The sequence below is a fragment of the Hyaena hyaena genome, unplaced genomic scaffold (assembly GCF_003009895.1).
Source record: "Hyaena hyaena isolate Hyena2069 unplaced genomic scaffold, ASM300989v1 scaffold_555, whole genome shotgun sequence".
Taxonomy (NCBI): Eukaryota; Metazoa; Chordata; class Mammalia; order Carnivora; family Hyaenidae; genus Hyaena; species Hyaena hyaena.
Genome location: NW_024081186.1, coordinates 56,198 through 71,070, shown reverse-complemented (window position 1 = coordinate 71,070; position 14,873 = coordinate 56,198). Strand labels below are relative to the sequence as shown.

Genomic DNA, 14,873 nt, shown 5'->3' with positions numbered 1-14,873 from the left:
ATCGAGTGTGCGTCGTGGTGTGCTGACGTGCGCGCACATCCCAGCCCCGCTAACGACACAGGAGGCATCCCGAAATGCTGCAATCAATATTAATGTACTCTAAATCACACTTCCATCTGTTTCTGAATTAATAAAACACAAAATAGATGTCCTTACGTCCCTCTCTCTCTCTCTCTTTTAGCAAAATGCTTCAAAAGTCGCTCAGATACCATCTCCCTGGGTAGGCAACGGAAAGTAAGTATCTTACAAAAATTGCTTTTTCAGAAACTCAGTGACTTGATAGACCCCCACATATTTTGTATTGACCCCAGATATTTTGTATCGACAACTCTGGAGCACAGGTCAATTCTGAGACTAGTTCAATTTTGGTGCCCACACAATTCTAGTCAGGTTTCGGCTAATGGCCAGACAAAAAAGTTTAACATGATGGCATTCCAAATTCCTTTAACTGTTTGATCTTTAAGCCAAATTATGGCCATAAAAATATCTGTTAATGAGATGGCAAGCACCACGCCATTTTGAGGGAGGCAGGGTAAAGTTAACTGTGCGGCAGTGATTTTTCAATGATTCACTCAGTAATGAAAGACCAATGAAATATTCATTGATGTATAGTAAGTGCTGTTTAATAAAACCAAAGGCATAATAGTGCTGAGAATGTGAAGGCACTTAGTCAGCCAATTATCTGAGCCTTCATGGTGATTTTTATATTAATACTAAAACAGCCTGACCTAAAATATATAGATGCATCCGTTATACTGCTGATGTAAGGCCCGATGGACTCACCCACTCCCGTGGGCTGCCCAGTTTCCCTGCAGCAGGTGGGAGTCAGAGCCTCAGGGAGCTGGTCCTGGGGCCATCGCTGGGGCTGTCCAGAGCTCCCCGTGAGCTGAGTGGCCCCTCCCCCTCACTGGCCATGTTTCTCTCTGTCCGAGATGAAAGGGCTGGACCTGATGGCCCCTGTGAAGAGACGTGCCTTCTAAGATGGAGGTTTTGAGCGTCTGCCTGTGAACTAGCTACACAGATGCCTCTCTATGCTTGATGATCAGTGTTTCCTCTGATTCCAGTACCTCCCTCACCACCGCAGGCCCACCTTCTACCACCAGTGGGAGGGGAAACTCCATGACTGCACACACAGGCTTTCACAACGAGCCGCTCTTTCCCATGTTTCATCATCTCCAAATTCTGGGGTCTCTGATCCATATGCTTTCTTCCAGAGTAAAATAGTCTCCTCTGCCACTTTATAAATACCTACAAAGCACACTCCCAGAGCGGTGGGACATGAACTCTGCTCTCAGATTGTACACACATTCAGAGTGAGGGAACAAACCATTAAAAACTACGCATTAACTCAATTACTGTATTGAAATGAAATATCCTTTAAATTGTTGATTAAGTCTTACTTTCATATCAAACAGCAAAAGCAAAAGAATGCTTCTCTCTGGAAATTTAGAAAATAAACATAACCACTGAAAGGCCCAGAGAAAGCTATTTTCTCTGAGCACAGAGTAAAGCAAGGGCAAGTTCAGGTAAGCAGTCATTAAAGGATTTCTGGGGAAAAAAAGTTTTTTTAATTCTGAAATGAAAGAACTCAAACACATCCTAAGCTTGTGAGGTCATATTAAAAGCCTCTTGAAAGGATATTTTAAGTGTCTTCTGTCTGAAGAGAGCACACTGCCTTTGATAGGCCATAGAGTTTTTGAATAAGGCAACTCAAAATGGTCACCCAGGGGTTATGTCCCATTCATTCAGCAAACACTTGGGGCGCATCTCCATATGAGGGGCTGGGGACACAGCTGAATTCAATGCGATGCCTGTAGTCCAGGAGCGCACAGTCCAGTGCAGGAAGGTGACAGGTGTGAAGAAAGTTCTGTGGAAGCCCAGGAGGAAAAGAGCTTGGGCCCCTCTAGATGGTCAGGGAGGGCTTCTTATATGTAAGGAAGACCACAGCCTGTCTTTCCTAGCAAATGACGGTGGCTGGCACCACACGGTGACTCGTGGGGCACCTTCCAGATGCTGCAACCCCTGACCTTGAAGGCTGGGGGAGAAAATTGCAAAGAAGCGGTTGGAAAGAAGGAGAAGAAAAATCCGCTTGGTACTGAGCAGGCATGGCAAACTTTTGCTGAGGTTTAGAGGTAATATCTGAGCGCACGGAAACCTGAACAAGTTGTGGCTGCTGCTGCTGCCGCCTCAGCATTTAGGGTTGCGGTGACCATTTGAGTTGGGAAGCACACAAGATGGCACCAGTAGAAGGTCCACTGCTGTTGGGGCACTTGCCCTCGATTGTCACAAATGGATGGGTCTGCCCCCCACACCATTTGCCCTTTCCACTAACGGGCCATTCGTTCTTCATTCACTCAGTAAATAGTGCTTACTGAGTGTATCCTATGGATGAGACACTCTGCCAGGCACTTGATAAACATGACCCCTCATCCTTGTGCTACATGTTGTTCTACACTCTTGAGAGCCTCTTATAGGTACTGGATGCTAAATAATGATAGAGGGGATAGAGGGATGGTGGGAAGACGGTTCATTCATTTCGTTAACTAGTATTCTTTAAGTACATAGTATGTGTGCCAGGCACTGTTCTAGATGCTGGGCACAGCACTGGATGACAGAGGCAAATATCCCTGCCTTCCTCAAAGTCACTTTCTGGTGGAGAAAAACAGTGAAAGAAACATGGTATGCAAAATGGTGGTACATGTCATAGAGCAAATGGAAACCAGGAAGGGGGACTAGAAAGCTCGTCTGGCGGGGGAAGGGGGAGCAGTACACCGATCTGGAATAGGGACGTTTGAGAAGGATGGTGGAGAGCAGCCCACAGAGATACCTGGGGAAGTGCATTCCAGGCAGAGGAAGAGCAACCACCTTCCGAAGCATGGGGTGCCTGATGAGTCTGAGGAACAGCAGTGGGAGTGAGTGTGGCTGACAGGTGGACGGGACCCTTGTGCTAATGGTGGGAGGTGTGTGCCTGTGTGTGTACACTCATTTGCATGGGCAATGAACGTGTGAAGACAAAGACAGGATCTACAGGTACACTCAAAGGAAGAAAACAGGACAAGGAACCCCAAGCAGCGGGGAGACCTGAGTTGGAGCTGGAAGGCCACCCACCTCCCTCCCCACAAGATGAGCGTGACACCACACTGTTGTGGCCAGGGTCACAAGTCCTTAGGCAGCTTTGAATTCTTTCATCAGTCCAGTGTGGCATGCAGATCTGCTGAGCAGGACGGCATCCGAGGGCCACCTGTGAGATCAGCCATGACCAAAAGCAAACCCGTGCCCTGGCTCTCCTTGCCTCTTCTACTGCTTATTTACAAGAAAGTGGGAAGTAATGGGCAAAGAAAGCCCCTCACTGAGCACCTCACTGTTGCCAACTAAAAAGTCCTTTTTATTATTTTTTTTAAATTTTGTTAATGTTTATTCATCTTTGACAGTGTGAGTGGGGGAGGGGCAAAGAGAGAGGGAGACACAGAATCTGAAGTAGGCTCCAGGCTCTGAGCTGTCAGCACAGAGCCCGATGCAGGGTTCAAATTAATGAATCATGAGGTCATGGCCTGAGCTGAAGTCAGACGCTCCCCAGGCACCCCTAAAAAGTCCTTTTTAAAATGTACAAAGTAAACAGAGGTGATGTGTTTCCCCTTGTGACTTTTGGACATGATTGGAATTCACTGAATCAAGGCTTCTCTTCCTGTCAAGGAACGGCTGTGATGGGGGGAGGGGGGCCGCAGAGTGGACATGCCCAGGGCCAGGGTTAGAAGGCAGGTGTCCTGGCGTTCCAGTACATACTTTGTTCACAGCACCACCCAGTTCCCCTTTCAACCTTCGTGACACCTGACAGCCTTGTGAGTTTTCTCCAGCGATTATGAATGAGGACATATTCTTTTCTTGCCTTACGTTGACATCTAAGGGTTAATGACAAAAACGCGGAGAAAAGAAAAGCAACCACAACAAAGATATTCAGCAGCCACTGCTTGGGTTTTTGGTTTTGGGGTGGCCCTTTTTTGTCATTAGTTAACCCTTCTGGGCTTAGGTTCCTTAGCTGGGACGTCTATCTACGCCCCCCACCCCTTCCAGGAGGATAAATCTTTCTATCAAGAAGTGTCAAAAGACCTCAGAAACTATAAACAGAGCAGGAAACCTTCACACTCTCTTACAGAGAAGTGCAGAGCAAGTGTGAGGATCCACTTCCCCCCTCATACTAGAGCATACCAGAAGATACACTCTATTTCGAGAAATGGACCGAAGCTTTCATGTGGCTTGGCACAGCATGCAGGAATCTCGAGGCAAGCACGTCACTTGGTCCGAAATTGAGTTCAGAGCGCCCCAGTGTTTTGATACTTTGTGATGGCCTTGCCCCCAAATCCCATGTGTAGGGTACCTGTTGGGGTGCACACCCACTCTGTGCACACGGATATGAAGGCTGGGGGTGTGCACAGGCCTTGCTCCTATGTCCAGGAAGCCGCCCAGGCCCCCCATGCTATGTGCAGATGGCAGGTGACTCCTTGTTTCTGACATTAAAGAATTAAACCAAAACCTATATCCGAACATTGGTCCTGCCCAAAGTAGGAACAGCGTGCAGGTGAATGCACAGCAATTAGCAACCATCCCTGCAGCATGTCTTCCAGAATCTTAAAGAGATACTCAAAATCATACTTTTTCCAGCATCCCTAAGACTGCTTCTGGGGGCTTTGAGGAACTGCATTTTGTTTATTGTGGTGACTACATTTGGAACAAATCGTCATGGTGGTTTCCACAAAGCACTTTGATAATAGCCCAACACCGCATATCCAGTCTTCCCTAACTGCCAGTCGCCATTCTGGCAGCAGGTAGAGAGATCATCATAGCTCTGAGCTGTTTCTCTCTCTGAAACGTCACAACATGTGTCAATACATTCAAAGTAAGAGCTACGTTGCTGGATAGAATTAATGCCAGAGAAACATTCACCCGACTCTCTCTGGTATCTTAAAATGAAAGTGGCGGTGCATATGGAGGCATCGGGAGACAGAGAGATATCAGTGATTAACTGAGTTAGAAAAGGAGAAGCCTGACTCATCCTGGAGCCTGGCACCGCAGCCGTGTGTGGGCTGCCCTGACGAGGCCGGAATGCTGTGATAACAAATAAACTCTTCCCACTCTGGGCCTCTAGAGGAAATGAATGTGTTGGCAGAAGCTCCAGGACGTCCCCTGAGGACCAGCTTCGCCGCACTTGAGCTTCATATATGTTCACCATGCTCACCCTCACCGCGGCAGTGATGTTCCCGTGTGGTCTCAGTGTGGTGAGGGAGGAGGCCTAGAAGCCCGCCGTCACTCTTCACAGCCAGCCTAACCAGGCCTGTCTCTTCCCCTTTCCCCAGGAACACTCCTTCCCCGGTGTCTCTCAACAATGTCTCTCCCATCAACGCAATGGGCAGCTGTAACAATGGCCCGGTCACCATCCCCCAGCGCATTCACCACATGGCCGCCAGCCACGTCAACATCACCAGCAATGTGTTACGGGGCTATGAACACTGGGACATGGCCGACAAACTGACAAGAGAGAACAAAGGTATGCGTGTCTGCTCCACCTGTGTCCACCGACTACAGTAGAGCCAACCATGCTTCGAAGGGCTAGAGTTTTCCATGGTGGCCTTATCTTTCTGTCTCTCAGATTTCCAGGGTGTAGATGAGGAGAGAGAGGGTTAACTCAGGGCTGACACGGTAACCATTTTTGCGGAGAGAGTGAACAAACCCAGGGATTTTTGTTTTCTCCTTCAAAGCTTAACCCAATCTGAACTGTGATGTGTTGGCAAATGACTGTTTCAGATTTTCATTCAATAGTAAGGATCAGCACAGGGAAACGAAGGCAAAGGAAAAAAGAATGATTTGCAAATTAATTAAGATCCTATTGACCTCTGTTGTCAACTTTAATCTGTTTTGTTGTTGTTGTTGTTTTTGTTTTGTTTTTTTTGGAGAGGTGAGGTCAAAGGGACGGCCCACTGGGATGAAGGATCAGGGTCTTGTTTGTGGTAACATGTGGGGTTTGCTACAAAACAAATGCAGAGAAAACCCTGCTTCACCAGACAGTGAGCCAGTGCTCTTTGGCAACTCATGCTGCCATCTGCGACCTCAGCTGTCACCTAGGTCCACGGTGAAGCCTCACTATACTGATGGAGGTGGGAAGTGCAAATAGATTACACTCTTGCCCTGGCCATTTGTTTGACATGGCTGATTCTGGCCCAGCAGTCACAGTCAAGGTGGGCACAGATTGGGCCATTCAGAATCAGACAGCAGAGAGTGCCCGGCAGTTTAGAGCAGTGGAACCGTGTGGCCAGGGACTGGGAGACGTTCACATCCTGTAGTCCGGCGGCCGCGGTGGGTGCATGATGCAGTGCAGGTTGCATGGAGTAGTGGGCAAGGATGCAGCGAGGTCGTGAGTGGTGAGAGGGCTTCGCAGGAAATGGGCTGGGGTGCAGATTGTGAAGCCTGATGATTTAAGTTAGAATCCCACCTGGGTCATGAAGTGCTGGGTAACTTCAGGCAAGTTGCTTAAATCTATGAGCCACTTCCCAGCTTCCATTGCTGTAATGGATTTAATAATGTATAAAGCAGCTAGCATAAAATGGCAGGTATGAGGAAGAGATCCAACAAATATTTTCTCTTACTCCATATTATTATGTATCTATATGACTCTAAGATTCTGTGAGTATCAAAACACATTCTATAACCTATGACTTCCACCCATAGCCCAGCTACAAACTCACAGTGAGCCCCAGGACTACTTACAGATTATCGGTTATATCGGTAACCAGGAAGAAATTGAGCAACAATTTCTACATGCCACGCACTGTACTGTTTGCTGTATCATTTGTTGCCTCATGGGTCCCTATTTTGTAGATAAAGAAAAACTGAGGCTCATTGAGGTTAAGAAACTCACCCATGACATCACAGCTCTTAGGGTTGGAAGCAGGAATTGGATCTAGAACCCCATGTGATTCCAGAGTCTGAACTCTTAACCAGTAGGCTACACCACCCATCTCGAGAACAAGATTCATAATAGGTCCTCAGAGACCTTCAGTGACCTCCTGCACCGTTACCTGAATGATGGGCAGTTCTTAACTTCTCTACTTTTATAAACTTATGAAAATTCAAAGACAACTGGTCCAGATGGCCAGGCCCACCCAAGAGTTCTAGAATTGCAAGAGAAAGCATGAGCATCTTAATACTTGGCTCCTCTTGTCTGCCTCCACTCTTATCTATCTTATTTTGTATTGATAACTGGAGGGTGGTTCAATATTTATGGATTGCCGTCATAATTGCATCCATTTTCAAAATCTGTTAAAAGTAATTCCTTTTAAATTAACTGCAGAACTTTGCAGGAGCAACGTGGTGGCTGTGCTGATGTTCGAGGGAAATGGTGCTAATCTTGTCCTTAGCACAGTGTGTCAGGAGTTGTTAAGTTCCCTCCTGATATTGAATCAAAACAACTCTGCACTCTACCAGCAGAAAGAACATGTTCCAGCCTAATGCCGGCCTCAGGCTCTGCAGTGGACTGGGGAGAGGGCCCAGTTGGGAATGTCCTGTTTGCAGCCCTGAGTTTCACACACTTGTCATTTTTGAACTGCGTAGAGTCAGAGACCCTACCCCCTGTGTCTTGTCCACATAGAGATACACCACCGGAGACAAACGTGTGCTTGCACCTTTTCCCACCGAACTGTGCCATGGAGGTGGTGAGGTTGGCTTCTCCCGGGGGAAGGGCTCCACCCCACCTCGTACCTTGCCCACCCAAGCAGCTTCAGATAGCTTATTGCAGAGCAGTGCTAAAATGGGCCAACGGAGGTGATGCTGTCTTCTGGCCTTTGGTCTAGAACCCTGTCCCCTACCTCCCCAAATACTTACTTGAAGCAGTTATTAAAATGGTGACCTGGGTATCTAGTGAGGAATGCCACAGCGGGCTTTGTACAGAGAATACCCAGGGGGCGTCCTGGCTCACCAATGACTAGGTCCTTTAACATTTCCCTTAATATTGGGTTACATAAGAATGTATTTTAGATGCCAAAAATAATTTACTCCTTTATCAGCAGCAATTTACTTTTATTGCATAGTACAAGTTTAAAGGTATCACATAATCAAATGAAGTTGATACCTGGAAAAAGAGCCCATATGTTCTACATAACATGAAGAATAAATGCATTGTTTAGTGAAATACCATCTGCTGGTCAATCAAGTGCGTAGAACCCATGCGTGGAAATTGCTTTCCAAGAAGGCAAGAGAGCATCCGAACCCCTTTAAGACAGTCTTCGGCACACACTGCTCCCACGGCCTCCAGGATCCTCACCCCCAGCCAGAGCTCACGTGACTTCCTTATGGCCGGGGCTGCCTCCCCTGTCAGGAGCTGACAGAGGATGCCTGAGAACCCTCTCATAACCAAGATCAATGTGGTGTTAGACACATAAATTCAGACGTGAAAAGGGGACATCTAGGTACTGGACATCATCCAGTCTTTTCCACCTACCTCCCCCCACCCCGCTCCAAAGCAGACTGTCTAAACCTGCAGTCTCGGGGGTTAGCAGTGTGGCGTCGGCACTGCCCCTTATCCAAATCAGCTGGAGGGAAATCAGCCAGGTATTCTTTTCATCCATGTCCTTGGGGGTGAGGTGGGTGTTGTTAGGGACAGATATCTGCAGGTTGTCTCCCTTGATAATTACCTCCTTTGGTAACAAGACTTACCGAATCAGATGCCTCTGAGACATTTATTTAGTGTTAGATGCTGATGGCTATAATTGCTGTCCAGGCTCACTGGCTATGTGCATCATGCCGAGAAAAATTGGTAAACGCAGTTTCTTTAGACAAAGGAAAGGAGAATACTTTCAACTCAGTAATGCATACAATGGCAAACAACCCGATATCCTATCCACCATGGCTCCCTACCATTTTGTGTATATGGGCCTCTTTCCCAGTAGAAATTTATAATATCTAAAAATATAAATTGTAATGTTAAAATAGATTTAAGTACATTCTATGCATTTTGTGTACATTTCAACATATATAAATGTTATGTATCTTTATTATATGAACATATACAAATATAGAGACAAATACATTTTTGTATATAACATGATTTGTGTGTGTGTGTGTGTGTGTGTGTGTGTGGTATATACTTCACAAACCTCCACAGGATTATAATACACTTGTAGAATCTGCTATCTGAGGATGATGATTTGAAAAAAAACTTACAGCAAATCAACTGATTTAAATAGAACTGTGTTTTATTAATCACAGTAACCCATACAAATATTATTTATGCTTCAGAGTTTTTAGATCAAAATAATAATGCTTCCTATACATATGGAGCTTTGGTCCCCCAGGAGGTAGTCTGTACATTCTTGTTGAATGAATGAATGAACAATGAATACTTTTCTGGTGTCCGTGTGGTTGTGTTGGTGTGTGACGGCAGCTTATGTAATCTGGCACCTATTTCTGAGATGATACGTAAAGGCCTGACCAAAGTCTGCTCTGATTTTCAGAATTCTTTGGCGATCTGGACACACTGATGGGGCCCCTGACCCAGCACAGCAGCATGACCAATCTCGTCCGCTATGTTCGCCAGGGACTGTGTTGGCTGCGCATCGATGCCCATTTGTTGTAGTGGGTGCTCCCCCATCTCCAGCATCACCACCCATCACTCTACCTCTGCCAGAGCACCAACGGTCACTGGTGGAACTCCACTCATTTGGGAAAGTTCTCTTTGATTCTGTTTGTTTTTACGCTTCTTTTGATACCTGTGAAAAACAGAAGTCATTGTAAGTGGACACTACAACTTGAGATCAGTATATGTTTTGTTACTTAGTCATTTTTCAGTATTTTATATGCATTTCTCAGATCCCACCATCCTTTTGTGCTTGATACAATGACACAGTCCCTACAGTATTGTTTTAAGTCCACACTACCCAAAACAAAGAATGGGAAATACTTGTGATAACAGGTTCCTGAGAAATGAAATGAGATGTCTTACATACATACATATATATATGATCTTAGACACAAAGGACCTACAAAGATTCAAATTTTCAGCAATAGCCATCCCCAAACTCTACTCTTATGTCCAGAAAAGAGCGTATTTCAGAATCCATTGTTAAATTTTTGTGGTTCCCACAGACACAGTCTCCAGGTGAGAATTTTCATTGTCAAAACCCACTGGTTAGATGTTTGTAGCAACATCATAAAATCAAGAGTATTAAGAAACTAAATGAGCATAGCAATGCTGCTCTTCAACAATACCATGGCATACAACCAGAGCTCTTTTCTTGCTGGCATCCCTTCCCTGATGCCCTATTTTTAAAATTTTAATGAGACAAAGTGGCAACATTTATTTCGACAACATCAAGGCATCAGCTGGTATTAAATATTCCTGAACTCCCTGATCTAAAGCCTAAATCCTCACCTGGGATTCTCTTTGTGTAAAGATCTCCTTTTGAGGGGCAGTTAAGTGGGTGCACACCCTAGAAGCCAAAATACTGCCCTCCAGTTTTGGAGATGAGAGATTAGAAGAGGTCTGGAAATGTCCAAGGAACTCATACCTCTGCCCTTTTGCAGTTGGTAAGCAGATCCATTCCTGGCCTGATATTTTTATTGTATTTTGTTCACATCTCTGGAAACAGAAGTCAAATTATCACTACCTAGGAGTAAGAATATACAGCTTGCTTCCTAGTGACTTTAAAATCTGGACTTTAATTATAAGCCACATTTTCTATTTTATAGTGTTTCTCTTCCTCCTCGTCTTTCCCCTCCCCCTCCCCCCTCCTCCTCTCCCTAGTCCTCCTCCTTTTCCTCCTCGTTTTCTTCTCCTTCTTCTTCTCCTTCTCCTCCTTCTCCTCCTCCTCCTCCTCCTTCTCCTCCTCCTCCTCCTCCTCCTTCTTCCTCCTCCTCCCCCTCCTCCTCCTCCTCTTTTCTTTGATCTTTCTTTTCTTTTCCTTTTTCTAGGTTCATTAGCCTTTGACTGAAATACTGAAATCACTGATTTTATTCAAGTCTATATTAGCAGGAATCATTTCCATGAACATTCCAGAGAAAACTACTAACTCTCTAAGTACTGGCTAGCTTTTTTAACACAAAAATGTGTCTTGGGGTCATGATTCACCCTAGGGTACTTTGAAAGATCCCGGAAGATTGGGAACAGCTCACCTAATTTGGAGACATTTCTACATCACTTGTAACTATCCCCACCCCTTCTGATCCTTCACATTCATTTTATGTCCGCAAACATTCACAGTGTAAATATCATCTTTGGTGTTCCATCTCACCAGAAGAATCCCCCACGCATAGTGAACACTGTTCATGTTAGTTCTTTATAATTACCTGCTGGTATATAATTCCATGTCGCCTTTAATCTGTTGAGTTTATTGAATTCTGTTCACCGAGTGATGACCAGATAAATAATACATAGGCACACGAGAGGTGCAAACTTGGATGATTTTTAAAGCAAGTCCTGCAAGTCTGTGACAGGAACAGCAAGGGATCGCCCTGCACTCTCATCATTGTCAAGGTTAGATACATCTCCAGTTGCAAAAGAGCCAGACTTGAGCTCCACCCTGGTCATCTTTGAGGTTAAGACCCTGTGCTTTATAATGAGGCTGTGGAAGTTGTACTCCAGTGGCTGAGGCCACGTTATCAGATGACTGCTGGGAACATCCCAGCAGCTGAACCCAGCACTTTCTATGCTCCCAGTGTGGTTGAGCTATACAGTGTCCGCAACAACACACACACATGCAGACATGCACACAGACAAATGAAACCGGAGAGAATCTTCTCTGAGCCTCTTAAATGGGGGAAAAGATAATATGGAAGATTCCAAACACCCAAGGTGGCTGTCACACATAAAATTTAAGCTGATGGCTTCACAGTGACCCAAGTTCTGTTTGTTTTCTATGGCTTACCGGGTAGAGTGCCTGACTATTACTATATATATTGAAGCCCACTGGCTTCACTTGTAAGTTCAACCTAACCACGATCCTAGACCATCATGGATTTAGGGGTAGATTCTTCTTGAAATTCACTCTCCAGAAACTAGACATTAGAATGCGAGGGGCAGTTTCCAAGAGAAACAAGCATCTTGCCTTGTGGATGAAAGACTTGTAGCTCTAGTTTCAGCGAGTCCTTTTATCTATTTTACACACAACAGGGAGGCAGCAGAGAATCCTGCTGCCTGATGTCACCTCTGGTGGGTGACTATAAAGTGTGTGCCAAATCAGCAGCACGATTATCAAATCTGACAGTTGAGCTCAGGATCACCACCTGATTATTTAGTAGACCTATTTGTAAAGCAGCTTAGAAACCAATTAAACACGGAGGATGAATTGCCTTCCTATCCCTGGAGATGAGACATCTTTCAGTTTCACAATTAAGGACTGTTGCTGTTTTCTAGGCACTGTATTCATCACATTGTAAATGGTGATCTGTGTCGTAAGTGTGCGGCGATGTGAGGGATTGAGAAATTTTGTCAAGTAAATCTCTTCAGTGTACCAGTTTGTGGGAGGGATATAGGACCTGTGGATGGCGGTGAGAGATCCTGCCTCGAGACCTTGACGGAGGCTGGGTGAGACACATCTCAATGAGCACACGGAGGTAGGGTGATGGGCAGAGTAACAGGAAGCTCCACGTGAGTGAGTACACAGAAGGATCTCAGCCCTGCAACGTGACCCAGGTGGGGCCACCACTATGCCTTCCTTTGTCACCCAAGCTCCAGCCACAAAGGGTTTGGTGAGTTTGTGTTAGGATGTTGGCTTGGCTTTGTATTTTTAATTAACTTTGGATTTTTTAGTGGTTTTGTCATATTACTGTCTGATTTTGGTAGGTAGGATTAATTTGAAAAGAGTATACTAGTGTGGTCCTCGGGGTAGAATTTAGCCGTAAGCATGTTGTTAGCCAGCCTGTAGACTGTTAATTACTTAATAATCTCATTGGGAAAATACTTGTAGTTTTATATTTGGATGACATAATTGGAAAAGCAGATTAGCTACTGCTAACTTTTAAAAGACTTGACGTTGACATCAAAAGATTCAAATCTTCAGTCAATAACCAAGTTGCTAAATTAGAAACCATTGGCTAAAATGTGTTTTGTTGAGTTTCCAAGTGCATGGATTTGCATTTGGACATTGTACTGCTAAATGCATTGGAAAGATACTTGGTCTGTCATCTTTCCCAAAGCTGTCTAATTCAGAGTTTGTTTTGTTGAAATTTGCATCCTGGAGGTTGAAGTTGGAGTCTGAAGTTGGAAAGCATTTTTGAAGGCAGGATCAATTTAGCTGTGAGGGCTTCCCCCTCACGTACTTCTCAACAGACATGATAAAATTCACCTGCGTGAGTTGGCAGGTGGGAGACCCACACTGGATCACTGGGTAGAACTACTCAGTAAGGCAATGAGCTGCTTGCTTAGAGAAGCATCACTATCCCCATTGAGAAACCGTGTGGCGAGACAATGTAGCTACACGATATCAAATGAATGGGTCGATTCAGTGCCCCCGAATTCAATTCTGTGGGGGAAAAATATCGAGCCAGTTGTCACTACTCTGTTATGCAACTGGCAGACTAAACTCCTCTTCGTCATTATGGTTGTCGTTGTTGTTGTTGTTGTCCGTCATTTCCACCCGCACAGCCTTATTCTCATAATTAAACCCTGATTCATTTTCTCTTTGGTGTTAGCAAACTCCACCAGCAGAGATGGCATTTGTGTATTGATAATTGGCATTTACCCTGGCAGGAGGCTAATCGGATAGGCTGGTCTCAGACATTAATCCTACCATCTGATATGTTCAGGGAAAGAAAAAGTAATTCCCTTTCCATTCTCCTCCTCACAAATCTAGAAGCCCTCTTTACCAAGAGCATCACATTTTCCTCTGTAATCCATCTACTCAAAGAAAATGGCATTGTGGGGAGGGCGGAGGGGGGTGGGGGGAGGAGGGTAAGGAAGTCCTTCCAGGCCAGGCTGCAGTTCTTGCCCCTTTCTGCTTCTGACATGAGATGTTAATGAATCATTCATCAGGCTCACATCGGGTTAGGGGACACTGAACTGCTTTTCCGATCCATGATCAATCATCGTTCTTCTAAGAGATTGGAGCTTTGCTGTTTCATTAACTGTGCAGTGTAGACTAATGGTGTTTAATAAAAATCATTCAAAATTTCAAACTCTTTCTCCAGTGACCTCAATTTTGTTGGCTTTTTGACTTGCACTAGACTTTGAGGAGGGAAGGGGGAAGCAAAGGAAGCCTGCTGCCAGGCCCCTGGGCAGGACACTGCGGTGGCAGACCTGGTGCCTTCCAGCACTTGCTGGTGAGCAGCAGCATGCAGACTAGCTGTGGGAAACCTCCTGAAGAATGCCACACTGGATGCTCTCGACTAGGGACAGCTTGTTCCCACTGAGGGACTCATTGTTCTCCAAACTCTGCAGCAGGAAACCAGCTGCCATATCCGGAGCTTAGTAAGAATTGGAAATGCTTTACCTCTTTGGTTTTGGCCAGCACCACTTGTGTGGCTACCAAATAAGAGACGTATCTCTGAGAGTAGAGCCCAGGAGGTGACAGTGGTAGCCAAATGCATCCCAGATGCTCAAGCGAGCCCTTCTGTGAACTCAGTGGAAGAGGAGCTCCGAGCAGGGAGCAGCGTTGGAGAAACCCCCAGAGAGGCTGGGCTGGTGCCACATTGCCCAGATTGAGAGCTAGCCTCTCTCCTGGCCAGCCTGGCATACAACCAGTGGCGGATTGGTAAAATGTTTAACAACCAGCCCCCTGAGGACAGAAAGCACCTGAGTTGGAGTATTTGCCAATTTACATAGCATAAATATCCCTCCCATGGCCAATTCCAAGCTACTCACTGTGATGTCGCAAAACACAGACATGGGAAGA

The 14,873-nt window shown here is 45.5% G+C and overlaps 1 protein-coding gene across 1 annotated transcript in view; it reads left to right on the top strand.

The window, feature by feature from the left end:
* AFF2 (AF4/FMR2 family member 2) overlaps positions 1-9,622 on the top strand; it is a 312,864-nt gene extending 303,242 nt beyond the window's left edge. Inside the window, exons 19-21 of the mRNA XM_039256031.1 lie at positions 182-234; positions 5,352-5,542; positions 9,501-9,622. Coding sequence (XP_039111962.1) covers positions 182-234; positions 5,352-5,542; positions 9,501-9,622 — 366 coding nt within the window. The remainder of the gene's footprint in view (positions 1-181; positions 235-5,351; positions 5,543-9,500) is intronic.
* The last annotated feature ends 5,251 nt before the right edge of the window (positions 9,623-14,873 follow it).